This window comes from Schistocerca cancellata, chromosome 9 (assembly GCF_023864275.1).
Source record: "Schistocerca cancellata isolate TAMUIC-IGC-003103 chromosome 9, iqSchCanc2.1, whole genome shotgun sequence".
Classification (NCBI taxonomy): domain Eukaryota; kingdom Metazoa; phylum Arthropoda; class Insecta; order Orthoptera; family Acrididae; genus Schistocerca; species Schistocerca cancellata.
Window position 1 is genome coordinate 123,911,051 of NC_064634.1, and position 26,719 is coordinate 123,937,769.

At 41.6% G+C, this 26,719-nt stretch overlaps 1 protein-coding gene across 1 annotated transcript in view; it reads left to right on the forward strand.

Moving 5' to 3' along the window:
• The window catches only part of LOC126100644 (uncharacterized), a 290,010-nt gene that overhangs the window by 57,224 nt on the left and 206,067 nt on the right, over window positions 1-26,719 (forward strand). The window contains exon 4 of the mRNA XM_049911273.1: window positions 24,536-24,758. Coding sequence (XP_049767230.1) covers window positions 24,536-24,758 — 223 coding nt within the window. The remainder of the gene's footprint in view (window positions 1-24,535; window positions 24,759-26,719) is intronic.

A 26,719-nucleotide genomic window follows, 5' to 3' on the forward strand; every position in this document is an offset into this window, starting at 1 on the left:
GAGGTTGATTTCGATAAGACTTTCTTGAGTCACAGAATTCTATAGTTCTTTGTAAGATGAGCTTCGAAAATTCAGTGTCAGGAATAGTCAAAAACGGGTAAAACACTGAAACACTAGCAGTTACGATTGAATTCTCTATTACTAATACTTTTGCTAGGCCAACTTCAGAGGTTAATGACGATATATTTTTTCTAACTTTTCTTGAAACCTATTACCTAGTCTGCTAATTCAGTGTATAAATTCTGATAATATTCGTTTTTAAGAATTACTGCTGCATTGTGAGTCTCCTAGGTGGAAGCATAATTTAGAAATTTTGGGAAAATAATTTTGAAGAAATGGTTAACATTAGGCATACTGTCAAATCTGCTTTTTAACTTACCTACAATAATGCCTCGACAGTCATTAAAAGCACTACTTCTGAAATACATGCTCCAATCTTCTAACCGCTCGTCCTAACACAGTTCATAAAAAACCTTTTTTCACTTTTCGAATTCTTTTATTTGTATATAGTTTTAAAATGTCACATTTATTAGCCAAATATGCAGCTGACGACATTGCTTCTTCAAACTTTTTTTTAAAATCAAGATAAATTATCAGCTCCATTCTGAACCAGAGAACACACTTTATGAAGCTCTACTTTTTCTGACTCCGTAATTAGAGACGCAAAATTAGTACATTCTAGAATCTTTGATTGCAGCACTTTCTGAAAAATGAATTCAAATTTTTATTACAGTTTTTCTCAAAACAACAGCTTGTTTTCTTTCTTCCCTTTTCTTGGATATCAATATTATTTTTAACAGAGCCTTAAGTAAATCAACACAAGCGTGATGAAGGGCTTTCACAAACTGTTATTTCGAAGCTGCTAGATAATACCGAAAGTTCGCATCTTTTTATACTGTGAAGAAAAGATACAACTATTCTACAAGCAGTATCGCTATGTACTAGATTTAAAGTGTGCACTGCACATGAACATTGTTTCTAGTTCTGTGTCTTCACTTTTCTTATTCCTAATACACTTAGATATTTTATTTCAAAAAACCTAAAAGTGAACAATGGAAAAACCAGGATGGAATCTAACTATTTTGAGAAGGAAAATTGCTACTCACCATATAGCAGACATGCTGAATCACAGATAGGCACAACAAAAGACTCACAATTAAAGCATTCGACCATTAAGGTCTTTGTCAACACTAGATACATACAAACATACACACATGCATACATGCGCGCGTACACACACACACACACACACACACACACACACAACATGCACAAATAACTGCAGTCTCTTTTCAGTTGCCTGAGACTGCAGTCATGTGTACACACACACACTCTCACTCTCCCTCTCTCTCTCTCTCTCTCTCTCTCACACACACACACACACACACACACACACACACACAAACGCAACATGCACACATGACTGCAGTTCTTTTCAGTTGCCTCAGACTGCAGTCATGTGTTGCATTGTGAGTCTTTTTGTTGTGCCTATCTGCGACTCAGCATCTCCACTATATGGTGTCAGCAACAAACCTAAAAAGCGTTCATTTATCTTCACATTGCTTTCCAGTGACATTATGTGACCTGTTATGTACATAATTATCTGAGTTAAGGGATCACTTTTTGTAATGTCCTATGTTGTATATGTAATAATAGAAAAGAATGGGGTAGCTTCAACGTCATTACTAATTTCTTTTTCAGTTGTATGCGATAGCACATTTGTTAACTCATTTTGAATTGAAGGGTTGAGTTGCTTTACATATATTTTGGTTTATTTATTAAAACACTGAGAAGGCTGAGTTCACTAAGACTTTATTGAGTCACAGAATTCCACAGAGAGTTCTTTACAAAATGAGCTTCGAAAATGAGTGTCAGCTGAAGAATGGGTAACAGGAATAGTTAAGAACAAGCAAAGTACTGAAACGCTGGCACCTACGACTGAATTAACTATTACTAATAGGTTTGTTAGGTCAGCTACAAATGTCAATGAAAGTGTTTTTTTTTTCACAGTGGAAACTGATTCATACTCTGCGACAAATTGGACAACTAATAAAATGTTTCCACTACTGAATTTTGCAATTTCCTCCCCAAAGTATTACATTACTGGACACCCTTGTAAATGAAACATAGTCTACAGAATTTGGTTAAGGATCTGTTTCCATATGCTGTCACTTTTCTTTAGTTCTGAATCTCTATGCATGTCAACCGTATTTTCTTTATACCACGAATTGAAAACAAAGCATGCATTCAAAGGTACATAACTAGTTTCGAGTCCCAATATACTTTTCGTCAACCATATCCAGTCTCGAACTCCTTGCCATTAAGATGACAACAACTTCTGTCCTCCAAAGAGCCAACACAGTCTACAGTAAGCAAAGTCATTTTTAGGTGAATCTCACAACAATTCTCTCCAAATTCCTGGAGGTGCGATTCACCTGTTTTACTGTTCAGCATTTTTGGGAAGTAGATGCTCTACCCGTTAAGGATTTTGTCTAACAAAGAATTTTTTAGTATCTTCATTTACACACTGATAATCTTCAGGATCATTTGAATAGTCTACGATGCTACTAGACCACTATAAAATCTTCTCGGTTTACATGCTGCATCAGTTAGAATAAAAACACTCGAGCAGTTGTTAGCTGTTTCTGCCATCGTCATCAGAAGTTGAAGTCACCGAAAGTTACAGTGAATTCAACTCTTCATGACGATGGCGGAGACAGCTATCGAAGGCTCGAGTGTTTCATTTGAAATGACTCAGCCTAATTATATTTATGGCGATTTTGGTGCAATATCCTTTTTTGCTTTCTCAAATGTTTTTATCACTTTTCAGTTCATAAACACAATCACTTGTGACAATGCAGGCTTGGTAACCGTTGGTCTAACACTACTTACAGGAAGAGAAAAAAATTACTAATTTTTTTGTAATTTGTTTTTCTTTTTCTAATTCTCGCTTCTTCTTTCTTTTTTATGGGCTACTTAAATGTTCATACTTAGGTTTAAAAGGTTTCATTTTTTTGTAAAATGCAAAAAAAGTTGAACTTTATAATGTTCAAGTCAAGTTTTAAAAATAACACACCACTTAACACTTGTTATTGACTTCCCATGGAGAGAGCTAGTGTGCAACTGACTTGGCTGTTGAGTGTTCATCACTACATAACACCACATTATTAGATAAGTGACATTGTTGTCAAATGAAGGTGTGAGCAAAGTTAAATGTTTGGGAAAACCGTGCATAAGACAAGCTTAGTTACACTAAACATCAGGAAAAAACAATGTACCACATAAATGTAGTAATTTGATATATATCTACATTGTTGTCATTGTTTTGTAATAACTAATATGGACCACTCGTTTGTGATAACTGAGGAATGTGCTGCAAACCAAGTGTTCTGAGAGACAGTAAGAACAAGCATTATTTACACAAACTTACAGCTTGTTAAACTCAACTCAATGATTCTACAATAGTACTTTGATCCGATCATTACTGTACACATTGGCATTTGACTTCACTATTTATCTTATCCATATTTCTCTATTCTTCTTCTTCTTCTTCTTCTTCGTTTCACCCAACTTTGGGGTACGTTGAATCAATCACTTCTGTGTGTTCTGTGCCTTTCTTTTCGCCCAGTACTGTTTCATTCTTTCTGACCTTGCTTTTCTTTGCTCATCAGAGATGACAATCGTTCTTTTCTTTCTATTTTGGAGCTGGAATCCCTCTTTTCTGTCTTTGCTTATCATTTTTGCGGTCCTGTCTGTGAGCATTTTTTCTGTGATGTGTAGTTCTCTTAAGTCTTTCTCTGTTTGGATAAACCAATTTGGTTTGGATTTTTTATTCCTGAAGTAGTCAAACATTCTTTTTGTAAGTCTATTTGGGTTCATTCTGAGAATGTGCCCATAAAACTCAATTCTTCTTTTCCTCATTGTATCCGAAAGTTTTTCTGTGGTTTTGTAGAGTGTTTCATTTTTGGTATGAATTAGTTTGTCGTTATGAAATTTGGGGCCTAAAATTTTTCTCAATATTTTTCTTTCTTTGATCTCTAGCCTTTCAATTGGGCCATGGTTAGTGATAGATAATGTCTCAGCTGCATATAGTTGTTCTGGTTTAATGACAGTGTTGTAATGTTTTATTTTTGAATTCCATGAGAGGGACTTTTTATTATAAGTATTTTTAGTAAGCTGAAAGGCTAGTTCAACTTTGTTCCTTCTTAATTCTATTGCTTTTTTCTCAAGGGCGTTCCAGCTAATCCATTCACCAAGATATTTGAATTCTTTAACAATTTCGATCTTTTGGTCTCTTACTTTAAGATATTTCATTGGCTTTTTTATATTTGTGATTATTTTGGTTTTTTTCAAAAGAAATTTTAAGGCCTATTTTCTCTGCTTGTTTCTGTAATTCGAGGATCTGTTCTTTGGCTTCTTCCCATGTTTCAGCTAGTAGGGCCATATCATCTGCAAATGCTAGGCAATTAACCTTGATGCCTTTGTTTTTTGTTCCTAGTCGGATTCCACTATTGATTTTCTTGTTCCATTCTCTTACTATTTTTTCTAGGGCACAGTTAAATAACAATGGAGAGAGTCCATCACCTTGTCGTACTCCAGTTTTTATCTCAAATAGGTCTGAGAGTTCTCCCATAAATTTAATTTTGGAGTATGTGTTGGTGATGGTTTCTCTAATTAGGTTTGTAGTTTTATTGTCTAGGTTCAATTCTTTTAATATGGAGATTAGAGATTCCCTGTCTATGGAGTCGTACGCCTTTTGAAAGTCAATGAATGTGATGACATACGTTTTTGCTCTCGATTTTTGGTAGGCCATAAGATTTTTGAGGTTTAGAATTTGTTCTGGGCAGGATCTTCCCTTTCTGAAGCCTGCCTGGTATTCTCCAAGTTGACAGTCTAGCTGGGGTTCTGCTCTGTTCAAAAGGACTTTAGACAGTATTTTGTATGTTACGTCAAGGAGCGAAATCCCTCTGTAATTGTTGGGGTCTGTTCTGGATCCCCTCTTATGAATTGGGTGAATGAGGGCCATCTTCCATTCATCCGGAATTCTTTCTGTTTTCCATATTTCTTCAAATATGTTTTGGAGAGATTCTATGGCATTTCTATGGCATTTCTCTATTATATTTGCATATATTTTAAATTTTTTGTATTAATTTTTAACCTTGATAATAATAACAATAATATATCATTTTCGTTTCTGTGAGCCCTTAAACTACTGGGCACAACTGCATTGCAGGCCCCATTGTCCCTAACATTACACCCCTCCTACATGAATATTTTATTGCACAGAAACAATATTAATCAGTTAAGATCAAGACTCTGAACCTTAGATCTAGTACAATCAAAAACAATTAACTCAGAACAATGTTTCTTTCCCCAAATAGAGCAAAGAACTCTTACAATTACGATGCCAGAATAGAAACTTCAGAGCACTTCCCAATAGTAAACTTACATCGCATCAAGTCAAAGGCAAAAATGCCATTCTACTGAACAACATGCTAGTATTACCTCCCATCTGATTGTTAAATATGCCTCACTCATAAACTGTATCTCACAGAAAGAAAATTCTGCCACCAAATCATCAGTCTTCCATACATTTATCCATACATCAGTACTGCAGTAAATTCTGACAAAATTCTCAAGTGAATTCCTTTTCCAAAATAATCATTCATCAATTCTTTTCAACTTCATGAAGCAGTGAAGGACCTCAGTATGAATATAAAATCTCTATTCCACACTTAAGCACAAAATAAAACCGCAGATTTCCTTCACAGTATGACACACAAAGATACCTAACTCCAATTTAAATGTAAGAAGAAAGCAAAGAAATTTTTCCATCCAATCTCATCAGTGAAATAAGTTTATCAACAAATCTAGCTTCATTAAAGAGTTCCACCTTTGAATAAACAAATACAAGCAGCATAGGCGTAATGTAGAAGCACAGCAAGAAATATTATGTGTATTGATTGATAAATGCAGCACAAGAATTAATCCTTAGTCTCAACAGTTGTTAACTAATATGCATAAATGTATCCTGTTTAGTTAAGTACTTTATTCAAAAGCAATAATTGACTTTAACTGGTCCAAAACTACTCACGAAATATGAATGTAGCAATAAGAATAACAATATAGGCAACAGCTCCAATATAGCATACAAAGTTTAACTGTCCCACATGTGACAGAAGTTCCCAACTTTCTATAAATGAATGACACAGAATCTCAAGTCTCCCATAAAATAACACACACTGAATATACTTGCAAACAATCAAACATCACTTGAAAATGCAATAAGCTTCACGTAATAAGAGGAAACGAAATCAATCCAAATGGTGTATAAGGTAATTTCATATTAATGGAAAGGGCACATAAATGTATTTGTTACACTATCCTGAAAATATAAAATCGTGTAATTTCAGTTCAAGCTTAATACTATGACATACATAACATTCCTAGCAAAACGCTACATTCCCTTGAACAAGATAATTATGAAATGACTCCTGCAGCAACTGAGTGGTCATAAGCAGCGAAATTCTAAATCGCGCTGAAGATGAGAGATGAAATGATGCAAATCACAGCTACAGAAATATCAGAAAATTACAGGAAAGTATTTCTGGCAGCCAACCCCCATGAACCATGGAACTTGCCGTTGGTGGGGAGGCTTGCGTGCCTCAGCGATACAGATGGTCGTACCGTAGGTGCAACCACAACGGAGGGGTATCTGTTGAGAGGCCAGACAAACATGTGGTTCCTGAAGAGGGGAAGCAGCCTTTTCAGTAGTTGCAGGGGCAACAGTCTGGATTATTGACTGATCTGGCCTTGCAACACTAACCAAAGCGGCCTTGCTGTGCTGGTACTGCGAACGGCTGAAAGCAAGGGGAAACTACAGCTGTCATTTTTCCCAATGGCATGCAGCTTTACTGTATGGTTAAATGATGATGGCGTCCTCTTGGGTAAAATATTCCGGAGGTAAAATAGTCCCCCATTCGGATATCCGGGCGGGGACTACTCAAGAGGACGTCGTTATCAGGAGAAATAAAACTGGCGTTCTACGGATCGGAGCGTGGAATGTCAGATTCCTTAATCGGGAAGGTAGGTTAGAAAATTTAAAAAGGGAAATGGATAGGTTGAAGTTAGATATAGTGGGAATTAGTGAAGTTCGGTGGCAGGAGGAACAAGACTTTTGGTCAGGTGAACACAGCGTTATAAATACAAAATCAAATAGGGGTAATGCAGGAGTAGGTTTAATAATCAATAAAAAATAGGAGTGTGGGTAAGCTACTACAAACAGCATAGTGAACGCATTATTGTGGCTGAGATAGACACGAAGCCCATTCCTACTATAGTAGTACAAGTTTATATGCCAACTAGCTCCGCAGATGACGAAGAAATTGATGAAATGTATGATGAGATAAAAGAAATTATTCAGGTAGTGAAGGGAGACGAAAATTTAATAGTCATGGGTGACTTGAATTCGATAGTAGGAAAAGGGAGAGAAGGAAACATAGTGGGTGAATATGGATTGGGGGAGAGAAATGAAAGAGGAAGCCGTCTGGTAGAATTATGCACAGAGCATAACTTAATCATAGCTAACACTTGGTTCAAGAATCATAAAAGAAGGTTGTATACAAGGAAGAATCCTGGAGGTACTAGAAGGTATCAGATAGATTATATAATGGTAAGACGTAGATTTAGGAACCAGGTTTTAAATTGTAAGACATTTCCAGGGGCAGATGTGGACTCTGACCACAATCTATTGGTTATGAACTGTAGATCAAAACCGAAGAAACTGCAAAAAGGTGGGAATTTAAGGAGATAGGACCTGGATAAACTGAAAGAACCAGAGGTTGAACAGAGTTTCAGGGAGAGCGTAAGGGACCAATTGACAGGAATGGGGGAAAGAAATACAGTAGAAGAAGAATGGGTAGCTCTGAGGGATGAAGTAGTGAAGGCCGCAGAGGATCAAGTAGTTAAAAGTATTGAATTTAATTGATGAAAGGAGAAAATATAAAAATGCAGTAAATGAAGCAGGCAAAAAGGAATGTAAACGTCTCAAAAATGAGATCGACAGGAAGTGCAAAATGGCTAAGCTGGGATGGCTAGAGGACAAATGTAAGGATGTAGAGGCTTATCTCACTAGGGGTAAGATAGATACTGCCTACAGGAAAATTAAAGAGACCTTTGGAGAAAAGAGAGCCACTTGTATGAATATCAAGAGCTGAGATGGAAACCCAGTTCTAAGCAAAGAAGGGAAAGCAGAAAGGTGGAAGGAGTATATAGAGGGTCTCTACAAGGGCGATGTACTTGAGGACAATATTATGGAAATGGAAGAGGATGTAGATGAAGATGAAATGGGAGATACGATACTGCGTGAAGAGTTTGACAGAGCACTGAAAGACCTAAGTCGAAACAAGGCCCCAGGAGTAGACAACATTCTATTGGAACTACTGACGGCCTTGGGAGAGCCAGACCTGACAAAACTCTACCATCTGGTGAGCAAGATGTATGAGACAGGCGAAATACCCACCAAGAAGAATATAATAATTGCAATGCCAAAGAAAGCAGGTGTTGACAGATGTGAAAATTACTGAACTATCAGTTTAATAAGTCACAGCTGCAAAATACTAACGCGAATTCTTTACAGACGAATGGAAAACTGGTAGAAGCCGACGTCGGCGAAGATCAGTTTGGATTCCGCAGAAATTTTGGAACACGAGAGGCAATACTGACCTTACGACTCATCTTAGAAGAAAGATTAAGGAAAGGCAAACCTACGTTTCTAGCACTTGTAGACTTAGAGAAAGCTTTTGACAATGTTGACTGGAATACTCTCTTTCAAATTCTAAAGGTGGCAGGGGTAAAATACAGGGAGCGAAAGGCTATTTACAATTTGTACAGAAACCAGATGGCAGTTATAAGAGTCGAGGGGAATGAAAGGGAAGTAGTGGTTGGGAAGGGAGTGAGACAGGGTTGTAGCCTGTCCCCGATGTTATTCAATCTGTATATTGAGCAAGCATTAAAGGAAACAAAAGAAAAATTCGGAGTAGGTATTAAAGTCCATGGAGAAGAAATAAAAACGTTGAGGTGCGCCGATGACATTGTAATTCTGTCAGAGACAGCGAAGGACTTGGAAGAGCAGTTGAACGGAATGGACAGTGTCTTGAAAGGAGGATATAAGATGAACATGAACAAAAGCAAAACGAGGATAATGGAATATGGTCGAATTAAGTCTGGTGATGCTGAGGGAATTAGATTAGGAAATGAGACACTTAAAGTAGTAAAGGAGTTTTGCTATTTGGGGAGCAAAATAACTGATGATGGTCGAAGTAGAGAGGATATAAAATGTAGACTGGCAATGGCAAGCAAAGCGTTTCTGAAGAAGAGAAATTTGTTAACATCGAGCATAGATTTAAGTGTCAGGAAGTCATTTCTGAAAGTATTTGTATGGAGTGTAGCCATGTATGGAAGTGAATCATGGACGATAAATAGTTTAGACAAGAAGAGAATAGAAGCTTTCGAAATGTGGTGCTACAGAAGAATGCTGAAGATTAGATGGGTAGATCAAATGACTAATGAGGAGGTATTGAATAGAATTGGGGAGAAGAGGAATTTGTGGCACAACTTGACAAGAAGAAGGGACCGGTTGGTAGGACATGTTCTGAGGCATCAAGGGATCACAAATTTAGCATTGGAGGGCGGCGTGGAGGGTAAAAATCGTAGAGGGAGACGAAGAGATGAATACACTAAGAAGATCCAGAAGGATGTAGGTTGCAGTAAGTACTTGGAGATGAAGAAGCTTGCACAGGATAGAGTAGCATGGAGAGCTGCATCAAACCAGTCTCAGGACTGAAGACAACAACAAGAACAATAACACTTCTGGCAGAAGGGTAGATATACGCTACTGACAGCATAAAACAAGTAGTTACAGAATGTGAATTAAACTGAGTAATGCTTTCGCACATATGACAGTGTGACTCGTTGTCTACATCAGGTGATACCTGAGACTGCTAGTCATGTGGAACAGGTCCAGCATTTATACCGGCCGCCTCCCCCCCTCCATAGTTGGTTCTAGTCGCTCCACCTGCAGTCCTCACACCAGACCAAAAATGGAACGCCAGGTCGCGGCCAGGCGTGCAGGAGCGAAAACGGATCGTTTTAGGACGTTTCTGATGGAAACGGACTGCAGATAGAGGTCCTAGAACTGACCATGGAGAAAGAGACGGTAGTTGTAAATACTGGACCCAGTCCGCTCAACTAGCAAACTCAGGTAGCACCTGATGAAGACAATGAGTCATGTTATCGAAATATTGCGCATGGAAAACATAGTTATCTGACTGTTGATCTGTTGACCTGAAGATGGCAACAGATTACCAAGAAAGTCTGAATAATTGCATCAGGAGATTCTACAGGGATGAGATGTACCGATACATCATGCAGCTGGACAAGCTATGACAAAGAAGAGAGAGAATACTGAGTTCTCTCAGCTTCATGATGATCTGTTGAGATGGAGACATAGTACCAGTTTGCTTCAGTATCAGACATCATATCAGCTCCAGAGTGGTTAAAGAAGATAACACATCAAGCAAGCATGGTAATTTTTAGGGAAAGATTTAAGGATATGCATCATAAGTTGGATGTGGCGGCGAGAGAGCTTTAACACCTTCACTTGTACCTGGCATCCTCCCTGGTAGGTAAAGATTGGGACTGGGTAGGCAGTACTTGTAGGTTTCTAGTAGGCTGAGGCAGGAGGAATGTCTTAGTGTGCCACTCTGTGAAGTTTGATCATATGAATAAGAGAGCACAGCAGATGGAGGATACTCTCGCTGTGACTAAACTAAGTGGTAAGCAATTTGATGACATCACCTAGAAAATACTCTTCAGGGGCGTCAACTTCGTACCTTTTCCTGGGAATGTGTCTGTTTCAAGTTTCATCAGTGCAATGGAGCAAGTAGCCAACACATTTCCAACAAATGTGGCAGAAGATATTCTCAAGACAGCTTGCAGAGTGATCACTAAGACGAAACCCCCGAAATTCGACATTTCCAGTCACGAGAGGCTGGTACTCAAGAAGCTCTGTGAATTTACAAACATTATGATTTTGCTAGCTGACAAAGAGGACTTCACAGTCATTAAGCAATAGGCCAGTTATGATGGCATTGTTTGCAAACTTCTGGAGGATCCAGCAAACAGGCTTTTGGAATGTATCCTTATGGACAGAGTAGACAAGAAGACCAGGGCTTTCTCGAAGGCAACAGGAATGTCCGACAAGGTCATCAGACAACTATGATCTAGAGCGCCAGCTCCATCTGGACTGTCTGAACCGCCAAAAGTAAACAAAGGTGATGCACCACTAAATCCAGTTGTCAGCAAGTATGGTGTATTAACATAGCTAGCAGCTGAGTACTTGAAGAAACTACTGTGACCATACGTGGGTAGGTACATTCACCACATACACAACTCTAAGGACGTCTTTCAACTTCTGAAGCAACTACATTTCACAGAATCTAATGTAATGGTTAATTTTGATGTGGTTTTCCTATTTACCAAGATACAAATGGAAGACTCACTGGAACTGATGGACCTTTCACACATATATTGACTTCAACATATTTCTGTATGGGGCTAATATTACAAACAGACATGAGGAATGGACATGGTCAGCCCCCTATCTCCTACTGTTGCTGAACTGTTCATGGAGAGATCTGTAGAAGCAGCATTAGACTTGGTTGATAGGGACCCAAATGCTTCTTAGCCATGTGGATAATACCTTTGTGATATTTCCTCGTGGTAAGGAGAGGCTCAGTGTGTTTTTGGAACGTGTTAACTCATGTCACCCAAATGTAACGTTTTCTAAGGAACTGGAGAAGTATGACCAGCTGCCACTTCTGGATGTACTAGTCACAAGGAGAGCCCCTGGGTCATTTTACCACATACGCATCAGAAACCAATGCACACTGACTTATACCTGCTACTTAGTAGCTGTCATCACCCGCCACTGAAGAATTCTAACGACTTTGATCCACAGGGCATACACATTATCAGACCCAGTAGTTCGACTTCCAAGATAGAGTGTCTACGCTCCGTCTTCTGCAAAAACGGATACATGGTCAAACAGATTGAAAAAGCCTTCCAGCCATCCATTTTGCCAAATGATAGAGAAAAAGAGCAAGTTGAAGCAAAAAATGTGCTTGCTTGCCCAATGCGATATCAATTTCTGTCAGGATTAACAAGATTCTCAAGAACTGTCAAGTATGTGTTCTATCCACCTCCCAAAATAAAAGGATTACTGGGAAAAGTGAAAGAGAGAGAGAGAGAGAGAGAGAGAGAGAGAGAGAGAGAGTTATTGTGGAAAGGCATACAGAGTGAATGTTGTGTGGTATGGAGGGGAGGGAAATTTAGTTCTGGGGACTGATCATGTTAAGTTTTGGTGTGGATGTTATTTATATAGTTCTTCAGTTGTGGCAAAGAGGGTTTAATTGCACAGTGATGTATATTCATTTGGTACTCACTCTGACAATATAATTTGCCTAATAGATAAATCACAGTCTTGCCTAAAAAGACTTCATGAGGACATAAACACCATCCACCCACAAATACAGTTCACTATTGAAACAAAGAGGTGAAAAACTTAATTTTCCAGGTCTCACCATACGCAAGAGAAACAACAGATATGAGTTCACAATTTACAGGAAACCCAATCACCAGCAACATTATCCATAACCAATATAATCACCCCATAACACACAAAGAAGGAAGTTTAAAATATTTACCACACAAACTGAACAAAACACCCATGAACAATCAAGATTACACACAAGAACTGAATACAATAAAGGAAATTGGACATGAGAATGGGTATGATACTAAGAGAGTAGATAAAATAACAAAATACAAAAACAGACAACATACATACAAACAAATACAATACAACACAACCCAACACACAACAAATCAACAGACAGTCAGCAAGAAATGGCACATAATGTCTTACAAAAACGAAGTCATATACAGGGCGAGAAATACACTAAAGAAACAAAGACTCAACATTGCGTACAGAACCAACAACACAATACAAAAGAGACTTGAAAAAATACCACCAACACTGACAGATACAGCCATGTGGTATATACCAAAGTAACTTACAACTGCTGTCAATCTGTATATGTGGGACAAACATGCATGAATTTTAGAACTCAGAGCATGAAAAAGCAAAAGCTCACACTCAACATTCGCAGATCACCTGACAGCACAGAATCACCATCCAACAGACAAAGAATCTGACTTAGAACTAGCAACAGCGTATACCAAAAATTAACAATAGAAGAAAACTATCACATCAATAGCACAAGGGAAGAAATTCACATCACTGTGCAATAAAACCCTTTTTGCCACGATTGAAGAACTATATTAATAATATCCACTCAAAACTTCACATGATCAGCCCCCAGAACTAAATTCCCCACCCCCCTCCCATTATGCACAACATTCACTCTAAATGCGTTTCCACAACCACCCCTCTCTCTCTGTCTGTCTCTCTCTCTCTGTCTGTCTCTCTCTGTCTGTCTCTCTCTCTCTCGTTCCCACCCAGTCCTGAACACACACACACACACACACACACACACACACACACGAACACAGGCCAAACACCATAAACGCCAACAACACTTCGTGTTTGTGCTGCTTACCCACATATACGTGCCACGAAACAAATGAACTCTACACAGCCAAAACAACACGCAATGGCGGCGAAAACTTGTGAAAGTTCTAAAAATCGCAGAAAATGCCTGTGCAATGACAAAAGTGGTAGAAATGAGCGTGTTACCACACCACAAACAAATGGAGACAAACACCACCACGTCAAAACCGTAAGAAACATGCAAAGTAACATGATACTGATACATTTTCGTTCTGAAATGCAGAATAAACAAAAACAAAAATTACGTTTTGCCGTTTGCAGTTGACAAGTTGTAGGCTGTGTTGCATACTCACAACTAACTACGTAAACTTTCAAAAGCTTCGTGTAAGGTATGTAAACTAAAGCAAACATCCACTCTTTTTTCAAATAAGCTATATCATCAGAACTTTAGACATTTTGTGTCAAAGAACCTACAATGTATCAGGCTAGTAATACATATCTCAACTGTGAACAGTAAACAAACCATGTATGATATTTGACAACTATCACGTCACAAATTTAAATACGATGTACCAAATGTTTTCTCTAAACGTTAATATATAATAACAGTTTCACAGAAAGGAAATAAAATAACCCACTGAATATAACACAAAATGTGCTGAAATATGTCTGGGTAAAACGAAACTCCGAAAGGTGTCTTGCAATTGCGGAAAGCCTCGTCCAATTTTCTTTGCAAGCACGGAAATAAGAAGAGCTGCGACTACCGCAATATGATTAATCATACCGCGATCTATGAAAAAAACTACTGTTGTAGCACAGACCCCCAGAGACTGCTATAAAAGAGTCTGTAGTGATGAAGACGGCGGAAAACGTGGTGAATCGTGACACTGGGCACCACTGGGCGTGGTAGCCTGCACTGGAGTTGTTAAGATCGAAACGGTTGCAGCAGCAAATCTCAACAAAAAGAATAACTTAGAACGTGTGGAATGAAACCTGGCGCACCGCACCGAGAACAGAACGACAGATCTACATCTACATTTATACTCCGCAAGCCACCCAACGGTGTGTGGCGGAGGGCACTTTACGTGCCACTGTAATTACCTCCCTTTCCTGTTCCAGTCGCGTATGGTTCGCGGGAAGAACGACTGCCGTAAAGCCTCCGTGCGCGCTCGAATCTCTCTAATTTTACATTCGTGATCTCCTCGGAGGTATAAGTAAGGGGAAGCAATATATTCGATGCCTCATCCAGAAACGCACCCTCTCGAAACCTGGACAGCAAGCTACACCGCGATGAAGAGCGCCTCTCTTGCAGAGTCTGCCACTTGAGTTTGCTAAACATCTCCGTAACGCTATCGCGCTTAGCAAATAACCCTGTGACGAAACGCGCCGCTCTTCTTTGGATCTTCCCTGTCTCCTCTGGCAACCCGACCTGGTACGGATCCCACACTGATGAGCAATACTCAAGTATAGGTCCAACGAGTGTTTTGTAAGCCACCTCCTTTGTTGATGGACTACATTTTCTAAGGATTCTCCCAATGAATCTCAACCTGGCACCCGCCTTACCAACAATTAATTTTATATGATCATTCCACTTCAAATCGTTCCGTACGCATACTCCCAGATATTTTACAGAAGTAACTGCTACCAGTGTTTGTTCCGCTATCATATAATCATACAATAAAGGATCCTTCTTTCTATGTATCCGCAATTCTTTACATTTGTCTATGTTAAGGGTCAGTTGCCACTCCCTGCACCAAGTGCCTATCCGCTGCAGATCTCCCTGCATTTCGCTACAACTTTCTAATGCTGCAACTTCTCTGTATACGACAGCATCATCCGCGAAAAGTCGCATGGAACTTCCGACACTATCTACTAGGTCATTTATATATATATATAGTGAAAAGTAATGGTCCCATAACACTCCCCTGTGGCACGCCAGAGGTTACTTTAATGTCTGTAGACGTCTCTCCATAGAGAACAACATGCTGTGTTCATTTTGCTAAAAACTCTTCAATCCAGCCACGCAGCTGGTATGATATTCCGTAGGCTCTTACTTTCTTTATCAGGAGACAGTGCGGAATTGTATCGAACGCCATCCGGAAGTTAAGGAAATTGCCATCTACCTGGGAGCCTGTATCTAATATTTTCTGGGTCTCATGAAAAAATAATGCGAGTTGGGTCTCACACGATAGCTGTTTCCGGAATATATGTTGATTCCTACAGAGTATATTCTGGGTTTCCAGAAATGACATGATACGCGAGCAAAAAACATGTTCTAAAATTCTACAACAGATCGATGTCAGAGATATAACAGTTTTGCGCATCTGTTCGACGACTCTTCTTGAAGACTGGGACTACCTGTGCTCTTTTCCAATCATTTGGAACCTTCCGTTCCTCTAGAGACTTGCGGTACACGGCTGTTAGAAGGGGGGCAAGTTCTTTCGCGTACTCTGTGTAGAATCGGTATGCCGTCAGGTCCAGTGGACTTCCGTCTGTTGAGTGATTTCAGTTGCTTTTCTATTCCTTGGACACTTATTTCGATGTCAGCCATTTTTACGTTCGTACAGTGATTTAGAGAAGGCACTGCAGTGCGGTCTTCCTCTGTGAATCAGCTCTGGAAAAAGGTGTTTAGTATTTCAGCTTTACGCGTGCATCCTCTGTTTCAATGCCATCATCATCCCAGAGTGTCTGGATATGCGGTTTCGATCCACTTACTGATTTAACGTAAGACTAGAACTTCCTAGGATTTTCTGTCAAGTCTGTACATAGAGTTTTACTTTCGAATTCACTGAACGCTTCATGCATAGCCCTCGTTACGCTAACTTTGACATCGTTTAGCTTCTGTTTGTCTGAGAGGTTTTGGCTGCGTTTAAATTTGCAGGGCAGCTCTCTTTGCTTTCCCAGTAGTTTCCTAACTTTTTTGTTGAACCACGGTGAGTTTTTCCCATCCCTCACAGTTTTACTCGGCACGTACCTGTCTAAAACGCATTTTACGATTGCCTTGAACTTTTTCCATAAACACTCAACATTGTCAGTGTCGGAAAAGAAATTTTCGTTTTGATCTGTTAGGTAGTCTGAAATCTGCCTTCTACTACTCTTGCTAAACAGATAAACCTTCATCCCTTTTTTTATATTCCTAATTACTTCCATATTCAGGGATGCTGCAACGGCCTTATGATCACTGATTCCCTGTTCTGCCCCTACAGAGTCGAAAAGTTCGGGTCTGTTTGTTATAAGTAGGTCCAAGATGTTATCTCCACGAGTCGGTTCTCTGTTTAATTGCTCATGGTAATTTTCGGATAGTGCACTCAGTATAATGTCACTCGATGCTCTGTCCCTACCACCCGTCCTAAACATCTGAGTGTCCCAGTCTATATCTGGTAAATTGAAATCTCCACTTAAGACTATAACATGCTGAGGAAATTTATGTGAAATGTGTTCTATATTTTCTCTCAGTTGTTCTGCCACTAATGCTGCTGAGTTTGGAGGTCGGTAAAAGGAGCCAATTATTAACCTATCTCGGTTGTTGAGTGTAACCTCCACCCATAATAATTCACAGGAACTATCCACTTCTATTTCACTACAGGATAAACTACTACTAACAGCGACAAACACGCCACCACCGGTTGCACGCAATCTATCCTTTCTAAACATCGTCTGTGCCTTTATAAAAATTTCGGCAGAATTTATCTCTGGCTTGAGCCAGCTTTCTGTACCTATAACGATGTCACCTTCGGTGCTTTCTATCAGCGCTTGAAGTTCCGGTACTTTACCAACACAGCTTCGACAGTTTACAACAGGGCCGCACAAACACGGAAAACTGCACGCGTGCAAATCAAGGTGCAGCGAGTGCCTGCACAGTGCATCGGTTCAACTCGGCATACTTCGCCTCAACTCGGCTTGCAAGGTGAGGACGACGCTGTGCGCTGCCGAATGCGCTGCCAGACGGCTTAGTCAACATTGGAATACGTAAGCGCAAGACAATTACCGGATAATGGAACCATCTGCTCCAAAAAAAGGGAAAATTGCCGAAAGTCAATTTAAACCGGGAACTCTCCTACTTTTTTGTGCGTTGTGACGATAAAGCCAAATGTCTAATCTGCGGTACACTAATTACGTGTGTCAGAAAATCGTCTATTGAAAGGCACTACAGGAAATTGCATTCAGAAAAGTATAGTGATATAACAACAGATGCCAGAGAGGAAGAATTACGGAAGTTGCAAACTCTTGCAGAAGAGAATCCTGTATCTACAAACGAGGTTTGTTGCAAGTACTTTAGCATGTATATTTTGGTTAAAGGTCATGCGAAACGAAATAACATTTGTTTAGATTCCTTAGTTTTCGTTTTCGCATAAATTATTTCTAACGTATCTTTTTTTCTCTACTTTAGGGTGAAGAAGATGAGGGGTGTTGCGAAAGGACTCTCAGAGCTAGTTACAAAGTTGCTCTACGTTTAGAAAGAGCTGGGAGGCCATTTATGGACGGGCCATTAATAAAAAAACATTATGTTGGACGTAGTAGAGACAATGAATCCCACATTAGCTCCCGCGTACAGTAGGATATCACTTTCCAGAATGACAATACATCGGAGAATCAACGACATTGCTGAGAATTTGCATGAACAACTGGCAGCCAAAATTGAAAACTTCCTAGCGTACTCCATCGCACTTGATGAGTCCACGGATATTAACGACACGGCTCAGCTAGCAATATTTTTGCGTGACGTGGACGACGACCTACATGTAACGAAAGAGCTCCTGGATACGATTTCGTTGAAGGACACTGTTATAGGGGCGGATATTTTAGCAGCTGTTGAAATGGCAGCTGAAGGAATAGGACTCCCTTGGGAAAAGCTGTTTTCCGTAACCACAGACGGGACACCAACAATGTGCTGTAAAGCAAAAGGGTTTATTGGCCTACTGCGGAAAAAACTTAACATGCCGAATTTACCTTCCGTTCATTGTTTTGCACACCAAGAGGCTCTATGTGCGAAAGTTATCGATCTTCAAGATGTGATGAAGGTAGTGGTGCGTATCGTGAACAACATTCGTTCTCATGGACTCACTCATCGTCAATTCAAAGAATTTTTGATTTCCTTTGAAGAGGAGTATCCAGATATTCCCTACCACGCTGAGGTGCGCTGGCTGAGCAAAGGGAAAGTGATTTCCCGAATTTTTCGACTACGCCACACTGTGGCTCAGTTTTTGGAGAGCAAAGGACGTCCGGAGCCACTTTTTCATGACCCTGAATGGGTAGCTGATTTAGGATTTTTAGCAGACATTATGGCTATCCTAAATGATTTAAGTCTGAAACTCCAAAACGAAAACAATCTCATCAACGATATGATCAGCAAAATAAACGCTTTCCAGTATAAACTGAAGCTCCTCAAAAACAATCTTCCAGAGAAAAATACGCAACACTTTCCTGAACTAGGTAAGCGAGATATAAATTGAAGCTTTATTAAAACAACCCGATTTTTATAACCGCTCTAATCAAAACGATACTATGTTTTTGTTTGACAGCATCTGTGCAGGAAGGAGCGCGCTTTGAAAAATACGTCGAGGTGCTACAATCCCTTGAAAATGCGTTTAACGACCGATTCCAGGTAATGTGCCGGTATATGACACACAGCTAAATAAAGGAGATTGCGTTACATATGCAAGTGTAACATTACATTAAAACCAATAGTACACATTACATGTTTATTAAAATCTATCGCATTTTAGTACTTCGAAAGAACGGCTTACATTACTTTCATTTATTAACATTGGCTTTGTTATTGTTTCAGGAAATTACCTACCTGCAGCCAATTCTCGATGTTTTTGTGAAACCTTTTTCGATGGATATTGAAAGTGCGCCTTCAGATTTACATTTCGAACTAATTGATTTGCAAAGCGATGTTCACCGAAAGGATGTGTTTTATAATACAAAGGGTTTGTTCCAATTCTACCAGAATTTGCCGAAGGAAGAATTTCCCAAGTTACACACAGAAGCAGCGAAGATTATTTCTATGTTTGGTTCCACTTGTGTATGTGAAAGGTTTTTTTTCTGTTTTGTCCTGTACAAAAACTAGATTGCGTGCGAGTATTTCTAATTGTAATTTAAAAAATTCTCTCAGAATTGCTGCCAGCCAGTTCCAGATCTTAGTAGCGTAATTGCAAATAAGATAAAGAGCACATAGGAAGATATATTTGTGTTGAAACCAAATTTAAAATTGTTACCATTACAGTTATTGTATAAATCTCTTTTGTACCGGTACACCAAACTAAGCTCTCCACCTAGTGTACATTAGTATTTGGCAATGACGATGACAACAGGGTAAAAGCTTTGAAACAGGTCGAGACAGCCGGCGCGAGCGACACAAGCTACGTGAGAGTCAGCGCTGTTCCGCAAAGCCGAGGAGTGGGGGGTCTGCACCGTCGTCAACATAGCGCAGCCGTCTTCTGCACTCTGCACTGTGCAATGCACCGGTGCATGCACCTTGTGCGGCCCTGGTTTACAATTACAATACCGACTGCTGCTTGGTCCCCGCATGTCCTGACTTTGTCCCGCACCCTTTGAGGCTGTTGCCCTTCCTGTACTTGCCCGAGGCCATCTAACCTAAAAAACCGCCCAGTCCACGCCACACAACCCCTGCTACCCGTGTAGCCGCCTGTTGGGTGTAGTGGACTCCTGACCTATCCAGGGGAACCTGAAACCCCACCACTCTATGGTGCACGTCGAGGAATCTGCAGCCCACACGGTCGCAGAACCGTCTCAGCCTCTGATTCAGACACTTAACTCGGCTCTGTACCAAAGGTCCGCAGTCAGTCCTGTCGTCGATGCTGCAGATAGTGAGCTCTGCTTTCATCCCGCTAGCGAGACTGGCAGTCTTCACCAAATCAGATAGCCGCTGGAAACCAGAGAGGATTTCCTCCGATCCATAGCGACACGCATCATTGGTGCCGACATGAGCGACCACCTGCAGATGGGTGCACCCTGTACCCTTCATCGCTGTCAGGTGCGTCGGAGAGGAAACGGAACACCAGCTCGCGGCTAAATGCACCGCACCGAAGACGGATCATCTCGGGACGATTTGAAACATCCCCTTTGAACAATTATTCATGACTGTGCTTAAACTGACACACAATATTTTTTTAGCGCAACGCAATCTGACTTTCAGATATCCCTACAAAGGAATGGCCCTGACTAACATTAACCTGTACCTTTCACAAATCACTTACCTCACAAAAATCTTCGTTACTCAAGCTACTGCAATACAGCGAGCGCCACTACTGCCAGCTAAATAAAAGATTCAAACTACAGAAGGCACTAACTACTGATAGGCATAGTTAGCAATTGAAAGATGTTAATAGAGAACAATGTATTTACCTTAACAGTCATAATATATATAGTAGTTCATGACATCCAGTGTTACAAATTTCAAAACTCCGCCATCTCTCTCCCCACATCCACCACTGCTGGCGGCTCACCTCCAACTGCGCAACGCTACGCGTTTTCACATCCAGCTACCGCTGCCCAACACTACAATGGCAGACAACAATGCAAACTAGCCACATACTGCACACAGCACAGCCAGTGATTTTCATACCGAGCGCTACGTAACGTTGCCAATAAGAAAACATACACAGCCTACTTACAGATTCTAGTGCAAACGTCTGCAGATGGAGCGCCTAGAACCGACCATGGTGGGGGTGGAGGGGAGGGGGGCATTTTCACGTGAATAGCAGTCTCAGGTAGCACCTGGTGAGGACAACGAATCACGTGATCGAAATACTGTGCATGGGCGACAGCGATATCAAGCAGAATAGCCGACACCTCAAGATGTCAACAGATCGCCGGGATAGCCTAAAGGTTTACAAGTGAGAGGTTCCTGCTAGGTGTTAGAAACTGATTACTTATGAAAGAAATTCCGAAACATATCCAGAACTGAAAATGTCCTCACGCGAAAAATTTTTAGCCCTATGAATTATCTAGCAACGTGATCTAACTTCAAAACATACGGAAATGACCTAGGCACGAAAGGCATACTTTCCACAGCGATTTGCAATGGGCATTGCAAACGCAAATTGAATTTACGTGAACTTCAAGAGTCGTAACAAACGGCCAACTGTGAACGAAAAGCGTTCAAGCAGTGGAGCTTATAGCACTGCTGCAGTGTGATGGGAATGTGGACCAACCCTGTTTAACAGCACACAAATGATACATATCAAATAGCCATACTTTATCGAATGAGGAAACTGTGACGTTGCCACCCTGCGTCCAACTCTGTCATCCATCCTCTGCACTGAAATATCAGACATAGAAATGTGCAGTGTAATGTCCACAGCGCAAGATTCTGATGTCGATACTAACCATCGTAAGAATTCTAGAAAGTTATTGTCATTGCTGAAGGCAAGCTGTGCGCCCAGCGATAAGTGAAACTGTAGTAGGTGCTGAGTGAAATTCGGTGTCAGAAGGAAAGTGATGATACAGGAAGATAACTGATTTAAAAGATATTTGAACACAAATGTATAATGGCCTCGAGAAATAGTTAAGACAAGTCATAACGCTAACATCGCTTTTCAGAAAATACGTAGCACACAGCGTTCTCAACATGTGAGCTAATGAAAGAAAGCCAAATCTATACGTAGCAGAAAAGGTTCAACACATTTCTGTGGTAGGAAGCGTAATGAATTTATGGAAGACACGCTTTAAAGGTATGAAAGTTTCAGTGTAGTTTCCCACCTTAAACTCGCGATGTAAACCAAGAACTGCACGATCTTTGTAAATGATTAACAAACTCGAGCTGGCAATATAGCTGTCTTGCATACAGCTGTCTTGAAACAACGCTCTGGTGGGTGGTTTGGGGGTTTAAATCACCTCGGGGTATGACCGTGAGGTGCATTTGACCTGCGGTCGTCGCACGGTGGCGCTGGCAGCAGTCCACATACTCAGAGCTGCGTTGGTGCCTGTCAGAGTACGGTGCAGCAAGTAAGTGTACAGACGTTTTCAGACGTGCTAATGGTGACTGTGTGTTGAAAATGGCTCAGAGAAGACATATTGATGATGTTATGAGGGATAGAATACTAGGGCGACTGGAGGCTGCTCAAACACAGCAGGTCGTAGCACGGGCGCTCCGTGTGCCACAAAGTGTGATCTCACGATTATGGCAAGGATTCCAGCTGACAGGAAAAGTGTCCAGGCGCTAGAGTATGGGACGTCCACAGTGCAAAACACCACAAGAAGACCGATAGCTCACCATCAATGCCCTCAGACGGCCACAGAGTACTGCAGGTAGCCTTGCTCGGGACTTTACCGCAGCCACTGGAACAGTTGTCTCCAGACACAGTCTACAGATGACTGAACAGACATGATTTACTCGCCCAGAGACCTGCAAGGTGGCGTACTGACTCCTGGTTACAGGAGAGCCCGTAAAGCCTGGTGTCAAGAACACTGTACATGGTCATTGGAACAGTAGTCCCAGGTTATGTTCACGGACGAGTCCTGGTCTAGTCTGAACAGTGATTCTCCCCGGGTTTTCATCTGGCGTGAACCAGGAACCAGATACCAACCCCTTAACGTCCTTGAAAGGTACCTGTATGGAGGTTGTGGTTTGATGATGTGGATGGGATTATGATTGGTGCACGTACATCCCTGCATGTCTTTGACAGAGGAACTGTAACAGGTCAGGTGTATCGGGATGTCATTTTGCACCAGTATGTCCGCCTTTTCAGGGGTGCAATGAGTCCCACCTTCCTCCTGATGGATGATAGTGCACGGCCCCACAGAGCTGCCATCGTGGAGGAGTACCTTGAAACAGAAGTTATCAGGCGAATGGAGTGGCCTGCCTGTTCTCCAGACCTAAACCCCATCGAGAACGTCTGGGATGCTCTCGGTCGACGTATCGCTGCACGTTTTCAAACCCCCACGACACTTATGGAGCCGACAGGCACTGGTGCAAGAATGGGACGCTATACCCAAGCAGCTGCTCCACCACCTGATCCAGAGTATGCCAACCCGTTGTGTGGCCTGTGTACGTGTGCATGGTAATCATATCCCATATTGATGTCGGGGTACATGCGCAGGAAACAGTGGCGTTTTGTAGCATATCTGTTTCGGGACGATTTTCTCAACTTATCACCAAAACCATGTGTGTTTCCTACGTGCCTATGCTATTAGTGCCAGTTTTGTCTAGTGTCACGTTGCGTGGCGCCACATATTACAATTATTCTTAATTTATGAGCATGAGTGTATATTGGTAGCAGTATATAAATAGGTACAGAAACGTATCTTTCAAGACAACCTTGCGGTAAACAATACAAAAAATAAAGCTGGAATGTCTCCGGCTTGACTTGGCGCAACTTCTGCTTTACGACATTTGCGATATGGGCACGTTCATTATCATCAAGCAGCTGCGCCAGTTGGTGCACCATTCCATAACGTTGATTTTCGACAGACTTTCTACCCCACACGTATTCTGCATTGTCGGATGGATGTGTACTGGATGCTGTCGTTCGGCAACATAGAAAAGAATAACAGCACGTTGATGTTGTTTGGACGCCTCTGGTAATAACGTCGCCACAGGTCACGTTTCGGCATATACCGCACACACGTCGGAAATGCAAGAATGACACACTAATCCCTTGCCCGTATGTCGGTGCTTATATACCCGCATAGGAGTCGCTCTACATTACTTATACACTCCTGTAACGTCATCAAATAGATACTTTCTGATCGCTTCTCATATTATACAGTTAACTCGTAACATATGAATAATTTCAGTAAACGACATACTCGAGGTGATCAACCAGAATATTTTCTTTTTCTTCCGTACTGAACTTACGCATTTCTTCCCCTCAGCGGCGATATTACTGCTATCATTGCCATAAGCACATGACTAAAACTGGCTATCGGTGTTCACAGGACCTGCAGGAATTTCTCGACGGTGCAAAGGACGGGGCAATACTCTTCAGCATGGGATCGAACCTGAAAAGTGCTGATCTTCCTGAGGAGAAGAGACTGGCTATTGTGGAGACATTCTCGAAGCTGAAACAACGTGTTCTCTTCAAATGGGAGGCAGAAACGTTTCCAGGAAAACCGACTAACATGAAAGTTGGGAAGTGGCTGCCTCAATCTGATATACTGGGTAAGATCATCTCTGATTTTATTTATTTTTTAAAAATTATGTCTATCTGCAAGTGGATTGTTGCTGAATAACCAAACCAACCATGCAATAGTAGGAAACCTTTTAAAAATCGAAGCAACCAGTTCTCGAAAAAGAGTACTTTTATCACATACACTCCTGGAAATTGAAATAAGAACACCATGAATTCATTCTCCCTGGAAGGGGAAACTTTATTGACACATTCCTGGGGTCAGATACATCACATGATCACACTGACAGAACCACAGGCACATAGACACAGGCAACAGAGCATGCACAATGTCGGCACTAGTACAGTGTATATCCACCTTTCGCAGCAATGCAGGCTGCTATTCTCCCATGGAGACGATCGTAGAGATGCTGGATGTAGTCCTGTGGAACGGCTTGCCATGCCATTTCCACCTGGCGCCTCAGTTGGACCAGCGTTCGTGCTGGACGAACAGACCGCGTGAGACGACGCTTCATCCAGTCCCAAACATGCTCAATGGGGGACAGATCCGGAGATCTTGCTGGCCAGGGTAGTTGACTTACACCTTCTAGAGCACGTTGGGTGGCACGGGATACATGCGGACGTGCATTGTCCTGTTGGAACAGCAAGTTCCCTTGCCGGTCTAGGAATGGTAGAACGATGGGTTCGATGACGGTTTGGATGTACTGTGCACTATTCAGTGTCCCCTCGACGATCACCAGTGGTGTACGGCCAGTGAAGGAGATCGCTCCCCACACCATGATGCCGGGTGTTGGCCCTGTGTGCCTCGGTCGTATGCAGTCCGGATTGTGGCGCTCACCTGCACGGCGCCAAACACGCATACGACCATCATTGGCACCAAGGCAGAAGCGACTCTCATTGCTGAAGACGACACGTCTCCATTCGTCCCTCCATTCACGCCTGTCGCGACACCACTGGAGGCGGGCTGCACGATGTTGGGGCGTGAGCGGAAGACGGCCTAACGGTGTGCGGGACCGTAGCCCAGCTTCATGGAGACGGTTGCGAATGGTCCTCGCCGATACCCCAGCAGCAACAGTGTCCCTAATTTGCTGGGAAGTGGCGGCGCGGTCCCCTACGGCACTGCGTAGGATCCTACGGTCTTGGCATGCATCCGTGCGTCGCTGCGGTCCGGTCCCAGGTCGACGGGCACGTGCACCTTCCGCCGACCACTGGCGACAACATCGATGTACTGTGGAGACCTCACGCCCCACGTGTTGAGCAATTCGGCGGTACGTCCACCCGGCCTCCCGCATGCCCACTATACGCCCTCGCTCAAAGTCCGTCAACTGCACATACGGTTCACATCCACGCTGTCGCGGCATGCTACCAGTGTTAAAGACTGCGATGGAGCTCCGTATGCCACGGCAAACTGGCTGACACTGACGGCGGCGGTGCACAAATGCTGCGCAGCTAGCGCCATTCGACGGCCAACACCGCGGTTCCTGGTGTGTCCGCTGTGCCGTGCGTGTGATCATTGCTTGTACAGCCCTCTCGCAGTGTCCGGAGCAAGTATGGTGGGTCTGACACACCGGTGTCAATGTGTTCTTTTTTCCATTTCCAGGAGTGTATTAACAAGTAGAACTGATTCCACTAAACATTTTAAACGCCTGTACTAACGAATTTCAGTTCTCTGTACACGAAGGGAGTGAAACGGTATCAGTATTTGAGAATGAAATGAGACACAGTTACAGGCTTCTCCCACGCCACACAATAAATCAAAGAAACTAAAGAGAAAGCAGGGAAGTGAATTATAGTTCAGAGAGAAGAAATGAAAATTTTAGGGATTGTCGGTGATATTGTAACTCTGACAAAGACAGAAAACACTAGGAAAATCACTTGAACGGAATTAATAGTGCCATGCAAAGACATTGTAAAGCGAACGTAAAAAAAAAAAAAATGAACTGAAGTCGAATTAAGTCAGATAACGCTGAGGGAATCAGATTAGGTAATGATA